The 22,433-nt window shown below is 40.3% G+C and overlaps 1 protein-coding gene across 6 annotated transcripts in view; it reads left to right on the forward strand.

The window, feature by feature from the left end:
• The window catches only part of cacna1g (calcium channel, voltage-dependent, T type, alpha 1G subunit), a 132,985-nt gene extending 111,282 nt beyond the window's left edge, over positions 1-21,703 (forward strand). For 3 of the 6 annotated variants that reach the window (XM_053511856.1, XM_053511857.1, XM_053511858.1), the window contains 5 exons: positions 13,056-13,199; positions 14,093-14,215; positions 17,097-17,289; positions 17,947-18,116; positions 20,206-21,703. In XM_053511856.1, coding sequence (XP_053367831.1) covers positions 13,056-13,199; positions 14,093-14,215; positions 17,097-17,289; positions 17,947-18,116; positions 20,206-21,093 — 1,518 coding nt within the window. In that variant the 3' untranslated portion in view covers positions 21,094-21,703. Of the gene's footprint in view, positions 1-13,055; positions 13,200-14,092; positions 14,216-17,096; positions 17,290-17,946; positions 18,117-18,445; positions 19,003-20,205 lie in introns of those variants that run through there. The other 3 variants (XM_053511854.1, XM_053511855.1, XM_053511859.1) reach the window with 2 other exon arrangements.
• The last annotated feature ends 730 nt before the right edge of the window (positions 21,704-22,433 follow it).

Raw genomic sequence — 22,433 nt, forward strand, 5'->3', positions numbered from 1 at the left:
GAATTAATAAATACACTTAGTCAGAAGCCACTTTATGTATATATATATTTATTGCTTAGGGTTATATTGCACTATGCACAAACCCTTAAATACAAACAGAGTATTTAAAAACAATATAGTTATCAAGAAACATTATGCAGTATTGTTGCTATATACAGTATTGTGCATATATACAAATGTTATTATATATGTCTAGCATTACTGTATTGTAAAAACACCTTAAAAATAAATAAATAAATAAATAAATAAATAACATTATATACAGAAGAACATCCGCAAGCCTATAAAGAAAGCGACATTACATGACAGACCAGTCTTCAGAAAAAACCTAACGTAGCCTTCTGAGTTTTGCATTAAAATAGAAGGGGGCAGGTGTGATTAAGTTAATAGAAGAACTCATTCTCCAGCATGCTCAGTAAAACCTCTCACCAGTACCTTACTTAAAGTACTGTGCAAATGTCTTGGAACAGTGCAAACAACATGTCTTGAGAAACAATGCTTTTGAAAACATTTTGGCATAAAGGTTCTATGAATAACACCAAAGAGTAATAAAATTAACTGTTAATATTTGGTACAAAAACAACTTCTTGAAAAAGACAGTAGTGTTTTATAAAGATTAAGTAAAACAGCTGTATTTTTAATGAGCATAATGGAGAACATGACAGAGATCTTCTGGTAACTATTTTTTATGCAAAACCCAGGAGCCTACATCAGGTTTTTTTTTTTTGTTTTGTTTTGTTTCTGTCAAAAAACTGCCCTGTTGTATAATATGTTGCTTTTCTTTCACACACACTTACAGTACCTGCCACTTCTTTAAGTACACCAGATTATCTACTTGTTAATACAAACATCTAATCAGCCAATCACATGGCAGCAAAGCAAAGCATTTTGTCAAGTAGACATGATCAAGTTTAAGCACCAAGCATCAGAATGGGGAGGAAATTTGATGTAAGTAACTTTGAACTTGGCATGGTTGTTGGTGCCAGACAGGCTGAGTATTTCCAAACTTCTGATCTATTGGGATTCAGACAACCATCTCTAGGGCTTACATAGAATAGTCTAAAAAGAAACAAATATCCAGTGGCAGTTCTCAGGAAAAAATGCCTTGTTGATGTCAGTGGAGGTCAAAGGACATTGGGCAGACTGGATTGAGCAGATCCAGAAAGTAGAAAAGTAACATAAACACAAATAAAATCTTGCTACAACTAAGAAATGCTGAAGAGAGCAGATGGGCTACAACGGCAGAAGACCACACTGGGTGCCAGACTTGTCAGTTAAGAACAGGAAATTTAGGCTTTAAATTCACATGAGCTCACCAAGATTGGACAATAGAAGCTTGGAGAAAAGGGTTGCCTTGTCTGAGGAGTTCCTGATTTCGATAAGTCTGAGATTTCTGCTGTAACATTTGGACGGCATGGTCAGAATTTTGCATAAATTTCATGCAAGCATGAAAACATCCTGCCTTGAATCAATGGATCAGGCTGTTGGTGGTGTAATAGTGTGGGGGATATTTTCTTGTAACATTTTGTGCCTTTAGGTATTGTTCCTGACCATGTCCATCCCTTTATGATCACAGGATAACGCATCATGTCAAAAAGATAAAATAAAACATGCATGAACATGCCAATGAGTTCACTGTACTCAAATGGACTCCACAGCCACAAGATCTCAAACAGAGCACATTTGGGATGTGGTGGTACGGGGTTTTACATCATGAGTGTGAAGCCAAAGCACCTTGTTGAATCTACAGCGGTTACACAATTGGAATGTTGGTTTTTACCGTCGCAGCGCTCGGCGGCAGCATTTGGGTTTGTGCGTTTCCTGGCTTTTACCGTTGAGTGGCGCTATATACCTACAGACTGACGCCTCATGCCTTAGTTTATTCTCTGCAGAATTAATGAGCCGCAGCTCCTTTAGAGCTGCACGTAGTAAAATAAAATCTAGTGAAACATTGTAGTTAAACGAATTCATAATCAAAGTACTAAAATTACAGTACAAATGTAGAATTCAAATTAAATCAAATCTTATTAGGATCAAATTTAAGTGAAATAAATGTTAACACAGTGAGCCTTTAGATTTTATCCTGTGTAATTAGAGAAGCTACACGTGTAGGGTTTTGTGTCATCTTATATCTTGTGTTCTTTAAATTGGTAGAGATTTATTAACTGAAATTAATGACCATAAAATTATAACATTGTCAGGACATTCTACTGCGTCAGCAGATGTCGGTCATTCAGCCCGGCTTGTGTTTTTGCATTATAATAATAATAATAATAATTTTTATTTATATAGCGCCTTTCCAGAGCTCAATGACACTTTACAATGAGTAAAAACAAAAGAAGATAATACAAGCAGACATTGAAGTACTGTAGTAGAAAACAATTAAGTCATCAAACAGACAAAAAAAAACATGGTTTTCCATGGTGTAACATTCGGAAAACAAGTGAGTTTTAAATAAAGATTTAAATACTGAGATGTTATTAACAGAACGCAGAGAGTGTGGTAAAGTTCCAAAGTTTGGGTGCGATAACACTAAATGATCTGCCGCCCATTGAAGAGAGGCGGTACCGAGGGACAACAAAAAAGCCAGAATCGGAGAAACGTAGTGAATGAGTCGGAATGTAGGGGGCAAGCAGATTGAAGAGATAAGTGGGAGCTAAGCCATTTATAGATTTATAAACAAGGAGAAGAATTTTTTTTTTGATATGGTAGATAGACATGGCTCTGTCAGAGTAAATCATTCAGTACCAAGCCTGTAAGTTTTTATGTAAAACAGGTACATTTGTATAAATAAATTGATATGATGAGCTATTGATCAGTGACTTATGTAACTCAGTTCAGATGTAAGTAAATGCTCATGGCTGCGCTGTTTGGGGAGGGACGTATGGAGTCAATTATGTGCCAAAATTTAACAAACAAACACAATCTGCTTTGCAAAGAAAAAAACGACTTTCTCACAAATGCAGCGTTTTGCAAACAAACACAATCCAATTTGCAAAGAAAAAAATTCAACTTTCTCACAAATGCACCCTCCGTATTTTCTCACAAAAGTATCCATCCGTATTTTCTCACAAATGCACCCTCCGTATTTTCTCACACATGCGCCCAACCTATTTTCTCACAAATGCAATGGAGCAACTTCATCTTCCAAAACAGCAGATGGCGCTATCGGTCAATTTACTCTATTCTCCCAAGACCTTAAACAATGTGTTTATATGGTTTCCCCTTATGTCCCATAGGAATATGAGTGGGGAACAGTTTTGAGGTGTCCATTATATATCCAGACAGCCAGACATATTAACACTTCACTATCTTTAGGATAGAGCCCTGTAGGGGGATACAGTTATATCAAACCACAGCTGCATTTTAATTGCATCCGTCACTTAACCCCAAATAAAAGATTTTTCTTAGTGTTATGATATAGTTGTAAAATAACAGATGTACAAACGGTGCGCACTGAATACTAAACCTAAACCAGGCATGAGGATTAATAAACCAAGATAGTCCCATACCTGTTTTTTTTTTTTTTTTTTTTTATAAAAATACCAAGGAATATTATTGTGTATAGAGTGATTGCCATGAAAATCTAAATTTATTCCATTCCAAAGAATAAAAATGATAACAATGATAAACAACTTTAGATTTTAGAATTCACTGGTTAGGGTGAATAATTTGCATTTAAATGTTGTCTGGCATTGTAAAGCACACACAGTAACACTAAAAGAACAACCACCCAGGATTAATAGGAACAAGAGGCCCTGATTATACTACACAAATATTATTTAGTACGAATAATGTTGAGCGCTGATTAGACTACGGAGGATTTTTATTTAGACTATAAAAAAATTAACCTGCGTCTATTTTTAGGCGTGTCAGCTGCCACTTTTCATTTACAGTAGAAATTTTCAATACAAATCTTGCCACAGGACATTTAACTATTAATTTTACTATTTTAGCTATTACTGTTTCATTTACTTTAAAATAACATTAAAACAAGAACAATAAATGTTTTTTAAATATTGTTGACTACATTTGGGCCCTGTAACGGGTTCGACCCTAAGTGCATGGGTGGCACCATGAAGCACGAACTCGAGGCGAGGTCTTATGGGAAAAAATGGGAAGGAACGGGTTAAAGGAGTGAGGATGGAAAGGAAGGAATGTGCACGTGCAGGTTTGGTTGGCATGCGGACACAGGCTGGTGAGCGGTGGGCAGGGGACAGAGTGGCAATGTGGGCCTGCGGGGACAGCGGCTTGTGCTGACTCTGCTCTCCGCGGATGACCGGACCAGCCCCTGCCAGCTCTTGCTTCTTTGAAGTCCCTGGGGCGTGTTTCATTTGCCCCGCTTGCAAGCCACACTTCCGCATTGTTGCGCCAGCGTCGCACTCACATCGAGTAGTAAAATCCACTGTAACCCAACAGACCCCAAGTATTTTATAGTGCGGGGTGCAAGCCCAGGATCATTAGCAAGGATAGCTTACCAGCCGTGCCTAATTCCGCGGCCCCCATTCTTTGCATATCTGAAGGGGAGGACGCCTAACTAGTGGGCGAGGAGCGATATGGATTAGGGTGCACGCCTCGACAGGCTGAAAAAACTATTGTCCTCAAAAATGTAACACAATGATGAAAAAACGTTATGATATTGTTAAATCAAGAAAGTAAACAGGGTTCTGTATTGACTGTATCGGTGAACTTGAGCGCATCAGAATATGAACCGAAACTCTGCGTATACTCGCCTCATAGACGTGAAAATTCTATAAATATAGAAAGCTAAATGTCTGCTTTTATATAAACTAATAAAAACTTTTTTTTGGATTATGTAATTCGTATGAAAAGTGAATTAGAGGCGGGTCCACTGCTGCAGAGACGACGAGATGACATAATCACTTTCAGAACAGCCAAAACAAAAGAAATCACTAATTTATCAATAATTTTTTAAAATGGTCAGAGTCAGTCTGCTTACTGTTTTTCGCGACGCATTCATAATCATTAGTCTTCTGGAAAACTTTGTGTGTGCGATTGAGAGCTGATTAGACTACATAAGAAATTAAAGAGGGGGATTACGATGCCGAATAAAAGTCCTGAGCCCAAACCTCATTTAAATGAAATTAACAAATATTATAAGTAAAAAAAACAATAGCCCACGTTTAGAAAACGTTTATAAATTCTTTCCGACATGAGTTGGCCCCGATGTTATGCGCAGAGCGCCGGGAGATTTCCTAAAGCTCTGAAATCACTGGGGCATTTTTTCTAAATAGATTTTAGAATAGGTTCAATAACCGATTGATGTTTTAAGCTGTATACACATGCATTTTTGCCTAAACAACTCCTAAAACTACACCTGTGACACAATAACACTAATATTTTAAACATTTTGCAGGCTGCCATTTGGAGAAACGAAAGAATAAAAAATAAACCAGTTGTTGGGCGAAAATAACCCAACCAGGTGTTCATTTGTAAATGTCTCACTACATCTCATATGACCCAACATGAGCGACACAACAATGTGTTTATAGTACCTGAAATAACCCAGAACCTAAATAACAATTAACAGATACAGAGATACGCTATATAACAGTTTATACTTTGTACAAATTAAAATTTCAGCTATTGAACTTGATCCAAACAACATTTAACCTATGTTTTTTTCCCCTCATGATTGTACAGTACATATCCATAGCTCTGGTTCAGATTTTTCATGTTTGTTGTGTAAAGTACTTATGTGGAAATTACGATCATATTGTATTTACTGCGACGAGTGAAAATGTCACTTTGCGCCACCTGGCGGCCATTTTACGAATGACTTTGGAATGCAACTGATTTATTCTGCCCGCTGTCGTTTTTACGCGGCGGTGAGCGCGACGGTAATAACTATTTCAATTGGGTACCTACTGTATGAAAAAAAGAGTTACAGCAGTTTTGAAGGCAGCACTTCACCAATGAGGCCTGCATGGTACTGTACAGTGGCCAGACAGAATCCACCCCTCAGTGAAAGGCACATTCAATTCAATTCAATAAATTTTATTTGTATAGCGCTTTTAACGATTTACATCATCACAAAGCAGCTTTACACAATCAAAAGAACTAAGTTTGTATGAAATGTGAATGTGTATAAATCAAAATGATATGATTGTCCCTGATTGTCCCTGATGAGCAAGCCTAGGACGACGGCGACAGTGGCAAGGAAAAACTCCCTGAGATGGTAATAGGAAGAAACCTTGAGAGGAACCAGACTCAACAGGGAACCCATCCTCATCTGGGTGAAAACAGATAGCAGGGATTGATGTGCATAATAATATGCGAGACTGGAAGTTCAATATAAGAGGAGATGTGTAAGTCCAGTTGAGTTCCTGGAGGCTCAGGTAGACAGTGAAAAATTTCAGTCCTGAACTATTGAGCGACTGAAGTCACAGGTCCTCAGAGAACAGCTGTCTGCATCAGTCGAGGACAGGACCACCTTCATGGAAAAGTGGAACCAACCCCAGTCACCACACGCATTCCAGGCAGACCACATGGGGGCATCCATGTGATGAGATCTCCAACCAGAAGCAGGACTCCAGGATGAGTTAGAGAGGTCCAGCGGGCAGAGGGGGTCTGGATCACTGGCAGCTCAGGAGCGACATGTATAGCTCGACAGAGAGATAGGTAGAGGAAAAAGGAGAGAGGGAGAGAGAGAGAGAGAGGAGAAAGCAGAAAAGGAGAGAGCAAAGAGATGGAGAAATAACAGTTAGGTATGGTCACAGTCGAACAATGTAAAAAGTGAATGTATATTTAGTGCAGAGTGCAAGCAGAGACTCCGGCAGGACTAACTATGACAGCATAACTAAAAAGGGAGAGCCAGAAGGAAACACAAACATGAGGGCTTCCAGAGATGTAAGGCAACCAATCACCTCACCGTCAACAAACCTGAGTGATCAATGAGAGTGAGGAAGACAGCATCCAAACATACCAGTTCACCTAATACTCTACGTCCATGAGTCCCCCAGATCTGCTCCATTACCTAAGGCTAATCTATTTATAAAAATGCTTGGCTAAATAAATAGGTTTTTAGCCTGGACTTAAACACTGAGACCGTGTCTGAGTCCCGAACACTATTTGGAAGACTATTCCATAACTTTGGGGCTTTGTAAGAAAAAGCTCTGCCCCCTGCTGTAGTTTTAATAATACGCGGTACTGACAAGCAGCCTGCATCCTTTGATCGAAGTAGGTGTGGCGGATTGTAAGACACTAGCAGTTCACTCAGATACTGTGGCGCGAGACCATTTAATGCTTTATACGTCAAGAGTAGTATTTTAAAATTGATGCGAAATTTCACAGGAAGCCAATGCAATGTAGATAAGATAGGGGTGATGTGCTCATATCTTCTGGTTCGAGTGAGGACTCTCGCTGCTGCATTCTGGACTAATTGAAGCTTGTTTAAGCACCTAGTTGAACAACCAGACAGTAAGGCGTTACAATAATCCAACCTAGACGTGATAAAAGCATGAACTAGTTTTTCTGCATCGTTTAGTGACAATATATTTCTTATCTTGGCAATATTTCTGAGGTGAAAGAATGCTATCCTGGTAATATTATCTACATGTGCTTCAAATGAAAGGCTTGAATCTATAATCACACCGAGGTCTTTTACTGTTGCACTTGATGGAACAGAAAGGCCATTTAAAATCACAGTGTGATCAGAAAGCTTACTTCTAGCTGCTTGTGGTCCTATGACTAGAACTTCTGTCTTATCAGGATTAAGCAGAAGGAAATTAATTAACATCCAATCTCTTATGTCCTGCACACATTGCTCAACTTTAGTAAGCTGGTTTTTCTCATCTGGTTTTGCTGAAACGTATACTTGTGTGTCATCAGCATAACAATGAAAACTAATACCATGTTTACGAATTATGTTGCCTAGAGGAAGCATGTAAAGGGAAAAAAGCAGTGGGCCTAAAACAGAACCCTGTGGAACACCAAACTCAACTTGAGAACATGAGAAATGGTCACCATCTAAATCTACAAACTGATAACGATCAGTCAAATAGGATCTGAGCCATAAGAGGGCCGTTCCCTTAATTCCTACTACATTTTCTAATCTGTAAAGGAGAATATTATGATCAATAGTGTCAAAAGCTGCACTGAGGTCGAGTAACACAAGTATAGTGACACAACCCTGATCAGAGGCCACTAGGAGGTCATTTACTACTTTAACGAGTGCTGTCTCTGTGCTGTGATGAGGCCTAAATCCTGACTGATACAATTCATGTATGCTATTCCTATGTAGATATGAACATAGCTGTTGTGATACTACCTTTTCCAGAATTTTAGAGATAAACGGGAGGTTTGATATCGGCCTGTAATTGGAAAGCTGACAGGGGTCAAGGTCAGGTTTTTTGATTAGTGGTTTAATAACTGCTAATTTAAGGGATTTAGGAACATACCCACTGCTGAGTGAACAGTTAATTACTTTTAACAGGGGTTCTGTTATTGCTGGAACTATCTGCTTGAGAAAATGTGTCGGTATAGGACATGACAGGTGCCTGTAGTTTGCCACAAAAAAAAAACTATTCCTTGGACTTCTGGACTTATGGCTTGGTTTGTGCTTTGACTTGCACTGTTACCTGTGGGACCTTGTATAGACGGATGTGTTTCTTTTGAAAGAATGTTCTATCAACTAAATCTACCACAGATGGACTCCAATCGAGTTGTAGAAACATTCTTAATTGTTCACAAATATTGAAAAAGTTAGGCGCTGTGAACACTTTCTGAAACACTGTACTGTAGTTTATGAAATGGCTAGTGAGCGTGTGTATATATGCACATACAGTGAGGTCAATAAGTATTTGATCACCCTGTGATTTTGCAAGTTCTTTTACTTAGAAATCATGAAGGGGTCTAGACTTTTTAGCATAGGTGCATTTCCACTGTAAGAGACAGAATCCAAAAAGAAAAATGCAGAAATCGCATTGTATGATTTTTTTTAACAATTTATTTGTGTTAAATAAGTATTTAATTACTTGCTTATCAGCCAGATTTCTGACCCTCAAAGACCAGTTATTTTGCTTTAAATAGTCCATATGCTTCTTACAAAGCCACTCCTTGGTTTTCCTGGCTGTGTGCTTTGGGTCATTGTCATGTTGGAAGACCCAGCCACGATCCATCTTTAATGCTCTGACTGAGGAAAGGAGGTTTTTGCCCAATATGTCACAATACATGGCCCCGTTTATCCTCTCCTTAATACAGTGCAGTCGTCCTGTCCCCTGTGCAAAAAAACACCATCAGATATTCACCAGATACTCATCATTCTTCTTCCTCCAAACACGGCGAATGGAGTTAAGACCAAAAAGTTCTACTTTGATTTCATCAGATCACAGGACTTTCTCTCATGACTCCTCTGGATCATCCAGATGGTCCCTGGCAAACTTCAGACGGGCCTGGACATGGGTTAACTTAATCAGGGGACCCTTCCTTGCGATGCAAGATTTTAACCCATCACGTGTAATAATGATAGTAGCCTTGAAAATGATGGTCCCAGCTCTCTTCATGGCATTGACCAGCTCCTCCCGTGTAGTTCTGGGCTGATTCTTTACCATTCTTAGCATCATTGATACCCCATGTATCTACTTAGACTTTGACCTCAAACAGGTGCTACTAATTTAGAATCATGAGCAGAGTGTAGCTGGACTATTTAAAAGCAAAATAACAGGTCTTTGAGGGTCAGAAATCTGGCTGATAAGCAAGTGATCAAATACTTATTTGACACAGTAATTCACAAATAAAGTGTTAAAAAAATCATACAATGTGATTTCCGGATTTTTCTTTTTAGATTCTGTCTTTTACAGTGGAAATGCACCTATTCTGAAAATTGTAGACCCTTCATAATTTCTAAGTAAGAAAACTTGCAAAATCACAGGGTACTCAAATACTTATTGACCTCACTGTGTATATACTGTGTATATATATATATATATATATATATATATATATATATTGTAGCGTTTTTACGCCTGAAGAAATGCTGGAGAGACGAGCGAGCTTATTTGCTGCCCAATGCAATGGCTGGGAGTACTTTATTCAGCATACAGCCGGTATGGCATGAGCAGCACCTTCACTCAGGAGCCTACATCTAATTCAGCATCAGCCTGAACTAGAGCACATTTCACACGTTACACCCAACACACACACAACAGGGCCGAAGTCACTAACCCAAACACCTTTCCCCATCATGGTGAACACACCGACATTCCCGCAAAGCATGCTGGTCGTCAGCCGCCGCCCCGCCCACGCCACACTGCCCCCACCCGAGCTGTGACCGTCCCTGGTCACCATGAAGAACTCCATTTCGGAGGCGTGGAGGCGGTCGGCGCTGGCGGTGGGAACGCCGGCGTCCTTTGGCAGGTGAGGGATGAACACAAACGTAGTCCTGAGGCGGTCCGGCCTCCACAGAGTTCAATGTTTCCCCGGCGTGCGGCTGGCAAGGCGCAAGACGGTCCCGGTGGAGCAAAACTCGTGCCCGCCCCGCCAACCGCACCCGGTAGATGACATCGGAGAGCCGAGCCATTACCGTACAGGGGCCCACCCAGTGAGACACACGCCCGGCCGAGAGCCCCCTCCTTCTCCTTCCGGAGGAACACACCCACACCTGCTCGCCAGCAGCAAAATCTCGCCCCTGGCTGTGAGTGTCCACGCCCATTCGCCCCATAGGTGCCCCCACCCGGAAGTCTTGCAGCGGTGCCCGCGAGCGCTGGGTGGGGCCCTTCTGCCTGGCGATAAGCGGTTCACAGTTCAGCCGTGAGACCGGCGGAGCGACTGCGGGTGACGCTCTGGGTGACGCAGTAAGACGGCTGCATGCTGGCTTGGACGGCTGATCAACACCAGAGGGTCTGGAGGGCTGCACAGGGGAAACGTCCTGCGTCGAGGGTTCTACGTCGGCTACCGGGAGTTTGATTTCCCGGTGTGCTGCTAACCTGTCCGGCTGTGGTTTGGGTCCGAGCAACCTGGCTACCCCGAAGTTACCACGCAGAGTTCCGCTGGACAAGTTCAGCACCGCACCCCATCTATCCAAAATGTCCAACCCCAAAACGCAGTCCTCCTCAACGTCCCCCACAACGAACCCGTGGGAATAAGTTCGTCCACCCACCTGGACTCGCACTGTGCGACACGCCCTTACCTTCACGTAGCCCCCAGCAACGGTGCAGATGCTGAAGGCAGGATCAGGCCGTCCGCAAACACGCTTGCTTTGCCCCAGTACTTTAGAGCGCAGCAGCGAAACAGTGGAGCCGGTGTCCACGAGCGCCCGCAGTAAGACGCCATCCAGCACACAGTCGATGTAGAGCCCAGCGCGGCTTACCACGCGTCCTCCCGGCGCTAGTCTAGCGGCTGCTGGTGTACGCTGTCCCGTGCCTCGGCCTCGCCGCGAAACATCGGAGAGTTGCTCGTTGCCTAGCCGCGACGGGTAGCCCTGTCCCCGGCTAGGTTCACGAACCGAGCGCCACTGAGCTGCGGGCGGTCGCTCGGCTCTTCCGCCGTGATGTACCGCCGATATGGGCTCAGCGCGCTCGGCCTCGCGCAGCGGCAGGTCGCTTTGCCGGCTATCGGCGCGCGGAGCTGTCTCTTGCTCCGGCGCTTGCGCTGCGCCAGCCTCCGCCCCGAGATCCAGCGCCGGGATTTTCACCTCGCCGCTCCGCGTTGGTTGCCGTGGTGTGCTCGCTTTAGCGCCGTCGGGAAAGCGCTTCTTTTTCGCGAGTAGTCGCTCCGCTACTCGGCGGCCCGCTTGGATTTTCAATAGGTCTTCCGTTGTGCGCTCGAACCCGTGACTCTCCATCCCACTTCTGACACCAATGTAGCGTTTTTACCGCTAAGCAGAACTTGGAGAAACGAGCGAGCTTATTTGCTGCCCAATGCAATGGCTGGGAGTACTTTATTCAGCATACAGCCGGTATGGCATGAGCAGCACCTTCACTCAGGAGCCTACTGTACATCTAATTCAGCATCAGCCTGAACTAGAGCACATTTCACACGTTACACCCAACACACACACAACAGGGCCGAAGTCACTAACCCAAACACCTTTCCCCATCATGGTGAACACACCGACATTCCCGCAAAGCATGCTGGTCGTCAGCCGCCGCCCCGCCCACGCCACAATATATATACACACACACATAGTTATGTAAGTTATGTGCAAATGTTTTTTAAAGAATTTTTTATTGTACAAAACTACAATGTATGTATTGCTAACCGAGCTTAGCAGGGCATCTCTTAGTTTTCTCATTTGCTTTATAGCCACTTCCAGAGCTGTTTTCTGTGACAATAGTGGCAAAAGTCAGTTAGAAATACTACACTTAATTAATTTGGTAAACACAAATGGGCAACCGTGTTAGAAACCTACAGTATAATGGTGTAATAACTTCCAAGCACACATGCATTGATATGTACTGTACACACATTTGAATTTAAACTTGTTTAATGTCACTTCAATGCTTCCAAAATTGCCCAAAATGCTTTAACAGTTTGCAGAATAATATACAGTATGGCTTTTCCACTGAGCACATTAGCATCTAATAAAATATTTAATGTAATAAAATCATTTATGTTTTAGTTGCATTATTTACTTTACATTTACATTTACATTTAGGCATTTGGCAGACGCTCTTATCCAGAGCGACTTACAAAACTTTATTACTGCAGATGGGAAATCTGCACCAGATTCCACTTCCATGAGCCTGAAGTTCTTACAAATAAGTTCTTACAAATTGTTCATGCATAGTAATTAAACTGTTCTAAAATCTGTAGCTTTTAAGTATTTGACCTCACAAAATAAGGTAAGTAGGTGATCATTATTAGAGTAAACTTGCATGATTCTGCTTTCTTGGTTTTCTTTACATATTTCTCTAACCTCCATGTGGCCTCTTGAACTGTTGTCTATGAACTTCTTTCCTTCCTTGCTTCTACTTGTCTGTGTGCTTCTGCTTTTACACTACCTATCCTTTCCTCTGCCCGTCTGTGTATCTGTCTGCTCTCTCTTTCTCTCTTACTCTGCTTTTTTTTCTGTTTGCAAACTCCTGGGTCTGTAGCGGAGGCCCATGTTTGACTCGGTATCCCTGGTGATCCAGGGCTCACTGGAAGGAGAGCTCACCCTAATGGACAACCTTTCTGGCTCCATCTGCCACTACTACGCTCTGCCCCCTCTCCCCAGCAAGTACTGCAATGAGAAACAGGTCAATGGCTTCCCTGTGCACCCTGCTGCCTAACACCATGCTCTCTCTCTCTCTCTCTCTCTCTCTCCCTCTCTCTCTCTTTTGGTCTTTCTGTGTGAAATACTGGGGTTTGTGCCCACTACGTTATTAAAATAAAATAAAAAACTAACTAAAAAAAACAGCTATAAGGTAACTTTCACAATTTTTTTATATAATACAATAACAAAATATGGACTTTGAGAATTTACATTTAATTTTTAATGTAACAAACACGAAAGTCTTCTGTAAGCTTGTTTTCTGAAAACTTTACTGCCTGAGCCTGAATTTCATCAAGTGAGGATCAATAAACTGGAGTCCTGTAGAAATTGGCCCTGTTTTCAGATTGCTCTGTTAGCTTTGCAGAAAGTTTTGTTAAGTTTGCAAAATATGTAATCGTAAAAGCTTTTTGATGTAATTGCACATCATGTTATGTCTCTAGACTGCGTCTTTTACGATTGTTTCAGTAAATCAGCTAAAACTCGTGCACTGAATCTGCCTGATACAGCATTTCCGCATTTTGGAAACCTAAAAAGGATGAAAAATGCCAGTAACAGAACTCATTGGAATAGACATTAGAAAATTAGATTTTTTTTCATTCAGAATTACTTTTTGTATTTAATTATAATCCTCAGAAATCATATTGATTGCTCAATTTCTGCAGGTGCAATCATTGTGCAAAAAAGTGTCTGAACACATGCTATGTTACTTTATGTGCATAAATAGCAAACATTGAATAAAAAGAAAATTAAGCTTTTTTTAAGGATTCTTTATTCTGGCACAAGACATTCCTGTGTGAATGTGTGACGATGTGTTTCTCTAATTGCATGTGCCAGATGGACTCTGTTCTCACCCTGGCCTCATCTCTTCCTCTTTAGATACCCCTAGCTGAGATGGAAGCTCTGTCTCTGGCATCGGAGAAATCCTGGTCCTTAGCTCTGACGGATGACTCTGTCCCTGATGATTTTAATCCCCTCTTACTTACCAGTCTGGAGTTCAATGTACTTACCAGTAGAAAATCGTTCATGCATCTTTGCGGGTTCTAGGTTTTTCCTTATGGAGCTTCCAGTAATTTGTCTCCTCCATTGTAATTATTTTGTGCAAATTCTCCTACTGCATGAGGGGAAATGAGTATTCAGACAATATTGGTTTCATTAGTGTTAAATATACTCAGTGCATATATTCCCACATATATGTACACACATAGTGTCTTGTGGCTTCGTACTCATAATTATAAACAAAAAAGGATGTATTTTATAATCATAAAAAAGATATGTTTGAAAAATGTAACTAATAAAGAATACGTATTTGAACACCAGAAATTAATAATGGTACTGTAGTAGAAATAATAGTAAAAAATATTAGCTTTTTTACTACATTATGCCTAAATTTTTGCCCAGAATCTTTATTCACCAAATTTGCAGGTTTATTTTAGTTGAATGTTTAACATTATTGTCTTGTTAAAAAATATTTTTTTCATTTTTCAAGGTTCATTGTCTCATTAAGAGATTAAACTCTTCTCTAATATGCCATAGTACATCATTGGTGTTTGTGGCAATACCCATGGCCATGCCCGCTAATAAGCAAATTTCTTTGACATGTGCGTTTCTGTCCTCCTTTGTTTTTCGTCAGAGGTTTGTGTAAGGTGTAAAAACAGAAAAAACTGTGGTACAGTTCATTCTTTATTAATTTGAAAGTAACTATTGTTTCTGCTCCTTTTTGCTGCGTGCCTTCAACACTGGCTCACGAAATAACAGCCCACAAACATAATAAACCAAACATAATACAAATCTGTAGCTTTTGATATAATAATCTGTCAAATTCCCACAAACATATTCTATAAAAATAAATGTGTATTGGTCAGAACATACTCTTTTAATAATTGTTTTATACATTAAAGGACCCAAAACCAGAATATTTTTTCATCTGTATGTTTGTCCAGCCAGAATTTGTCACAGCATTACACAAAACTGGCTGGACAGATTAAAATAAAACTTTGCCAGTCCTTAGGAATTTGTCTGAAGTTAAATGTCCAATATTAAAAATGTACTATGTTTGTAACCAGTCCTATCATTTTCCACACCATTTTGTGTACACTTTAAAGAGTGTTGGGTGTGAAAATCTCAGTAACTCAACCTAAAACTATTTGAACCAGCGATCTGGTACCAACAGCCATGCCACAGTTATGCATAATCACAGAGATCAGACTATTTCCCCATTTTGATGTTTAATATAAACATTATAGACTTACATGCTTAACCTGTATCTGCATGATTTTGTACATTGTGCTGCATTGGCTGATTAAATAACTGCATAAATGAGCAAGTTAACAGGTGTTCTATAAAACTGCTCAGCATATGTGCTTTAGGTATACTAAATAATAAAAACAATAGTGTTTGGATATTCATTTCCCACCTCTGCATATATTTACCATGAAACCTTTTTTCAGATTTAATAAGTCATGTTAAAAATATAATAATAATAATAATAATTTACTATGTCAATATGTACACTGGGACAGGGACAGTCTTTGGAATTCAGATATTAAGACTTTCTGCAGGTGTTTAATTTCTGTTAGAGCATTAAATGTATGCATGTGTAGATCCCTTAGGAAGAGAGTTTTATGGCTGTGTCTAGACTGCTGCTGTTAAAAACAAGCTTAATCCTGGAAATAATTGAATGGCAGAAAATGTAAAATGATAAAGATCATATTTTTTACCCTTTCATAGCAAGTAAATAAAAACAATTATACAAATGCAATAATAAATATTTATAAAGCAGTGATTAAAATAACAACCTAATAAATGTTTAATTATAGTCAAAAAAGTTAAAAATTGGCCAATGTAGGGTCTGATGCTTGAGAAACATAGAAACATTTTGTACACTAAATATCAAATTGCAAAACCAGTTGTTATTTATAGTATTGCACAAATCAATGGAGAAAACATAATTAGGTCTATTAAACAAGTAATCAAATGCAATTTCATCCTAATGTCTTTTCTGACCCCCAAATGTACAAAAGAAAGGGGAAAAATAATTAGTCCAATTATCTATCATGTTTATAATCCCTCTCGAAAGAGTATTTTTTAACATTATGAGCATAAGCAGTTCAAATCACGTTTCAGGGAAAGAGGTCGCAGTAACATCAGTAGTCGTTGCCACAAGCAGTGCGATTATTTTTGCCCTGGTTTAGTCTGAAGGACAAGTTTGACTGGAAGCTCTTGATTTTCTTAAACATTGGCTTAGCTCTCTCTTTCTTCTTTGCCCATGTCCCCCAGCCTGGTCTTTGTCCAGTCCAGTAGAATAGCTCTCCCTGCTACTTTCCTGTCTGGGTTCCTTACCTCGTTCCCTGTCCCTTTCCACGTGTGGACATCTCTACCCTGTCGTACTCTGGGTGGTTCTGTCCTTATCATTTTTATGTGTCAGTATATGTGTGTAGTCATATTCAAGCTTCATGGTATTATCATACTGTAGCTCTGTCTCCGTCTTGACTGTATTTTGTAACCAATCACAACACCATGTCCCTGACTTATTTTTTTTAAAGCATACGGGTTGGCTTCTCATGTCTGCTAGCTACAGTAGTAAAGACTCTAGATGTGGCTTCGGAAGGGAGGAGCCTGGCAGACGTTTTTATCCAATAATACATTTTTTGCTTTGGTTGTTTGCAGTCGCTCAATAATAAGCAGCATAAAGCTAATGTTGACCACACCAGGTTAATAAAGCTCAGTCTCCTCCCTATAGCCAGTGTGCCTTTCATTTCAGTGTGCTAACCTGTCCTGTAGGTACTGTGTATATGTTTGTATGGGAGATGCACCGGTTCTCATATCCCTAGTTCAAGCTCGCCTTACTGCTCTTCTTATGATGCTTGTCTTTGCCTCTTAGAATGCAGATCCTTCAGAACCCTCAACAGAGTCTGTGCGGCCGCATGAATATCTGGAAGAGCACCTGCTGTGTGTGAAGAAGACTTCAGTGGGGCGTGCACACTCCTTACCCAATGACAGCTACATGTTTCTGCCTCACCAACCGATCCCGTCCTCAACAACCCTTATGACCTCAGCACAACAGACTCAGTCAGGTGCAGCACAAGCACAGCCAACCCAGCCACTATCCAGATCACTACCGTGTGTGTGTGTGTGTTTATGTTGGATATACAGTATACATACAGTATATCTACATATGTCAGTCAAAAATTTGGACACCATTGTAAAACAATGCTGAAAGGATGCTAAATATGCAATACTCTCCTTTGAACCGTCGATATTGAGATGTGCCGGCTACTTATGCTCTGTGAAGCTTTTATAATCTGATCTTCTAATCCGAGGTGCTGTTAATTAGTTATTTTCAAGGCCGGTAACTCTGGTCTTCATGAGAGCCAGTCTCATTATGGTTCTCGATAGATTTTACAAATACACCTGACAGTACTGTTCTTGCAAAAACTATTCCAGAAGAGCTGACTGAAATTTTTTTTACAGTTCAGTAAAAAAAATAAATAAAAAAATCCAGTATTGCTTTAGAATGTAGAAAATAAATTCAAACATGTGTCCAAACTTTTAAATAGTACAGATTTATTAGTGTTGTCAATCGATTAATAAACCTAAACACAAGCAGTCATAGACTGTAATTAATTGCGATTAATTACCATTTTAAAATAAGGTCACCTACATACATTTGAGTTACTAACTTTCGAAAATACGAACATCAAATTTTATTACCGTTTTCTCTCCAATCATAGGCTCTGTTGGCTCTGTACACGCTCAGACAGAGGAGCCTGCACAGCACCTGACCGTACCTAACGATCTCTTCCGGCCCATCAGCCCTCACAGTCTGTCTGACTCGGAGTGTATTCCCCGAATTCCTCCCCCTCGCCGGGGACACACACTCTCCCGCACCTTGCGCAGACAGGTACGCTCACATCACACATTTACAACGTTTCTCGAAAGATTCAATGACTCTAGCTTTAATACATCAGCATCTTTGTAAATCTCTTTGCTACACCTGCTACTTTGTTGTCGCCTGTCCTTCTTTGTATTCTCTGTATCTTTTTTGCCCGTTTTATGAACTGTATTTAAAGACTTGATTAAGGCTGGCACCTATGCATGACAGACCTGGTCTTCTGGTCTAGTCTACTGCCGCTCATAATTCTTCCTGAATTTTCTTCTTCCTTTCCTTTTTTTTTTATCCCTTTTCTTCTTGTCCCCTTTGTATCCACTAATGTGACTAATCCTGATCAGATCAGCATGGTACAACACACACCGGACCCCAGCCTGCTCCTGAGACACAGATACTCCTGCTGCTGAGAGAGCTGGAGTGGTAGCCTCCAGCATATTTCACATTCGTTTCAGAACCCCTCTATCCTAACTCTTTCCCAAACACCTTCCCTTTCTTAAATCTTACCATAATCTCCATTCCCCTCTGCATTTCACCAGTGCTGCTTTAAGGAACAATTAGAAGGGTTAAGATCAGGTACAATGTTGGTTATAATGAGCAGTGGACAGAATGTTGGCTTTTTTTTCTTTTTTATTAATTCTCTGTCCAACAAGAAAGAGAGTGTCTCATAGTCTAGTATTAATTTTGTATGAATTATTGATGTTCAACCTTACCATGGTAATTCAGTCTTACACCTTTTCCCAGTCCTGAGTTCAGTCCTGAGCTCTGGTTTCCATATGTTCTCCTTTTGTGCATATGGATCTCCTCCAGGTTTTCCAGTTTCCTTCTGAAATTGGAGGACTAACTATTAGTGGATTGGCAAGGTTTCCAATTTCCCATTGATTACTTTACTGTGTGTGTGTGTGTGTGTGTGTGTGTGTGTGTGTGTGTGTGTGTGTGTGTGTGTGAAACTGAGTGTAGATTGAATCCTGTGATGGAGTAGCATCCTACCGTATACAGGGTGCCTCACACCCAGTGTTCTCAGGGTATGCTCCAGATCCTCCCTAACAGTGGCCAGGACAAAGAGCACTTCGGAAAGATGAATAAGTTAAAGTGACCTGTAACAACCTCACATTTCATTATGGATAGATGCAGTTCATATTACTTGTTCAATTAACATCTTTGTGCACTTGCAATTTCAAAAGGTGTCTACAGACATGAATGTAAGACATATCTAGTCACCACTAGATGGCAGTGAGGAGCTGTTTCGGTAACCATGAAGGCTGTGGTACACAGACTATTTAATTCATTTCATCATTTTTGTCTTTCAGCTCTCCAAATTATTACATGAATCTACTTGATCTTTAGCCCTTCTTTGCAGTTCACTACCTCAACATTTCTCCTGTGGGTTTTATGAGCAGGAGGTAACCTTATAGACATTGGATTCAGAGGGTGACCTCTGGCACACAGTCCTTTCTGGACAAAAGGGGTTGTTTTGTTTTTTTGTTATTACTGTATGGCCCAGTGGCTCAGAGTGCAGTCTGTCAATCAGGACACATAGAATTGGCTTAGGGTAAGAGGTCTTCTGTTCTAGGTCAGAAGTGCTATACATATTATTCAGTTTTCGCCTTAACTGACAGCGAAAGCTTATGGATTTTTTGTAAAGAATGAAATCACCAGAAGTGTAATGAATTGAAAGAGAGATAGACAGAGAGAGAGCAAAATAAGAGAAAAGAACAAATACTCATGTGGCAATCTCTGCCTTGCTTTGAACAACATTATGATGTAGTTGAAAGTGCAACATAAATTCCAGACATTATTTCTTATATTGTAAGAAATACCATTATATTGCAATATTTAAGACATTATGTCTACAAAAGAACAAAAAAGCAGACTCAAAAACTACCAATATTTCAATTTTGTCATTTTGTCTGACTTCTTCTCTACTTGCCAGGGCACAAAATGTCTGCTTGACATAAAAAAGGCTCTAAACTCTCCTCTAAACCCACTGCTCATCTTTCCCAGCTCATTTTAACAATCTATTTTCTCATCTTACCATGCCTTAAACACTCTTCCCCGTTCTGTTCCTTCTCACTTCCACCTCTCCCAACCCTGCTTTCCTCAGGTGGCAGTGAGCACTGACTCTCAGGAGGCCTTGTACACAAAAGGAGGGGAGAATGAGGGCCCCCAGGGGCTTGGTGAACTCTCCGCTCCTCCTGCTACATTTCCAGCACTGCAGCAGTTTCCCCAACCGTCACTCTTCCTGGTTCCAGCAACGCCAGGTGCCTCTCCCAAACCAGTGCGTGGCAGTGTGCATACGCAGCACAACCCCCATGATCAATACAACATCTGCTCCAGGCACCAGTGCACCCCCCCTTCCCATGATAATCCTGCTGAGGAGAACTCAGTGGATCAGGAGGTGTCTCAAATAATCCAATCAGGATTGGAAGATCATAGAAATCGAGACTGTGTTAAGGGGGGTGGAATTGGGGGAGGACTGTGTGAGGGCAACATTCCTTCTCTGAGGCAGTTGAAGAAGTACCACAGTGCGGACGTGCAGAGTAAAAGGGCACCACTACTACTCCCTCGACCCTCTTCCTGGGTTGATGACCCACGGCGTCACTCTATAGAGGTGTGTCCGTCAGTGGAGAACAGCCCCCAAAGAAGCTCTGTGTCCTCTGGTTTTGTGTCACGTGCAGATAGCTTGCAACAGCCCTCACCCCGGACCCACAAGAAGAAGAAAATGAGCCCTCCTTGCATCTCTGTGGACCCTCCAGAGGGGCTGGTGCTTTCAAGGGACTTCCAGATAGTGATGGACACTGGGATGGGCACAATGCCACCCTCTCTGCCCAGCAGGGACACCTGCCTGAGAAGGAGAGCCCCCTCTAGTGAATCCAAGGACTCGTTTGAGCTGGGTTTAGGAGCAGATGGGTTGTCTCAAGAGGGAGTTCCTAACCCCAAGCTATTAACTCTGCCCAACTTCTCCTTTGAGAAAACAAGCTCTGAGCACTGAACATGTACACACAAATGCACTAAAGTGCATACAAAAAGCATATATGCACATTCATAAAGAAGACAATGCGCTATGTGTGTCCATGACAGTGATGATAGTAATAATAGCATAGAGAGTAATAGTGTTAAACACAGCAGTGGTGAATAACCAATGATCATAATGAAATAGTGACCATTTCTTTGTCTTTGTTATTTACTGCCAAAAAATAAAAGAAAACAAAACTACACTGTAATGAAGACAAACCAAGCTAATAAAAAGAACTGTCTCTCTTCCATCATGCCAGCAGGTGTTTGCTGGCAATCCTATGACCTCCTATTGAACGTTGTTCTCGGTGCCCACACAGGGCTTCTTCTGGCTGTTTTGGAGACTTTTTAGCACAGCTCTTCTACCCCAAGAGCAGTGGTGAAGGTACAAAGCAATATGAACGTTTTAGAGACACTATTTTCTTAAATTATTGGGCCATAGTATTTGTACAGGATGTAGATTTTTTTAATTTCAATATATTTTTATTTTTGTCCCTTGGTGACTTTACAATGTTAAATTGTTTGTTGTTTTGTTTTATTTTTACACTATAGGATATTTTTAGCTTTAGGGAGGATTAAAAAAAGAAAGAAAAAAGGAACCTTTTTTTTCATTCAATCTCCAAGATCCATGTATTTGTAGTAATAATTATATATATATATATATATATATATATATATATATATATATATATATATATATATATAAAACCTCATTAAACAGCTTTTTGATTTTTAATCTCAAGCAAATGATCTTAATGAGTTGAATGTTTGTGTTTTATGCCCTAATGCATCCTGTCCATCCAGCCTCATATCTGGTCTATTCATCAAAAAGAAAACAGTTGTTTTTTCAGATGTACAATCCCTGTGACATTGACCTGTGATGTTGATCGACATACATGAATTTATTTTTTCGGTCACTTTAAAAAAAAAAAGAGTGTAAAATTCACCTTTATTAGGCTAAATACATTTCCATATCAAAATAATATCCTTTTTTTTTTTTACCAGTCTTTAGAAAGTTCAGTTGATTTTTAGTGTAACATGATAATGTTATGTGTAAACCCTTTGTACGGCGCTCATTGAAATATTTGAAATTTCACTGTTCAAAGTTTTTTTTGTGATTATTTAAAAACAATTAATTGTTGTCAATTTTATGTTGCAAATCAAGGTCAGTAAAGTTACCATCCCTATCTAGGGTAATATTATTTTTAAAGAAGTGTGTATATATAAAGACATGCATTAAAAAACACAGGTAAAGTTAGTCATATAGTCATATATTTATCTTCTTTAAGTCCTTGGTAAGTCGCACATCCTTAAAAA

Source organism: Clarias gariepinus, chromosome 14 (genome assembly GCF_024256425.1).
Source record: "Clarias gariepinus isolate MV-2021 ecotype Netherlands chromosome 14, CGAR_prim_01v2, whole genome shotgun sequence".
NCBI classification, from domain to species: domain Eukaryota; kingdom Metazoa; phylum Chordata; class Actinopteri; order Siluriformes; family Clariidae; genus Clarias; species Clarias gariepinus.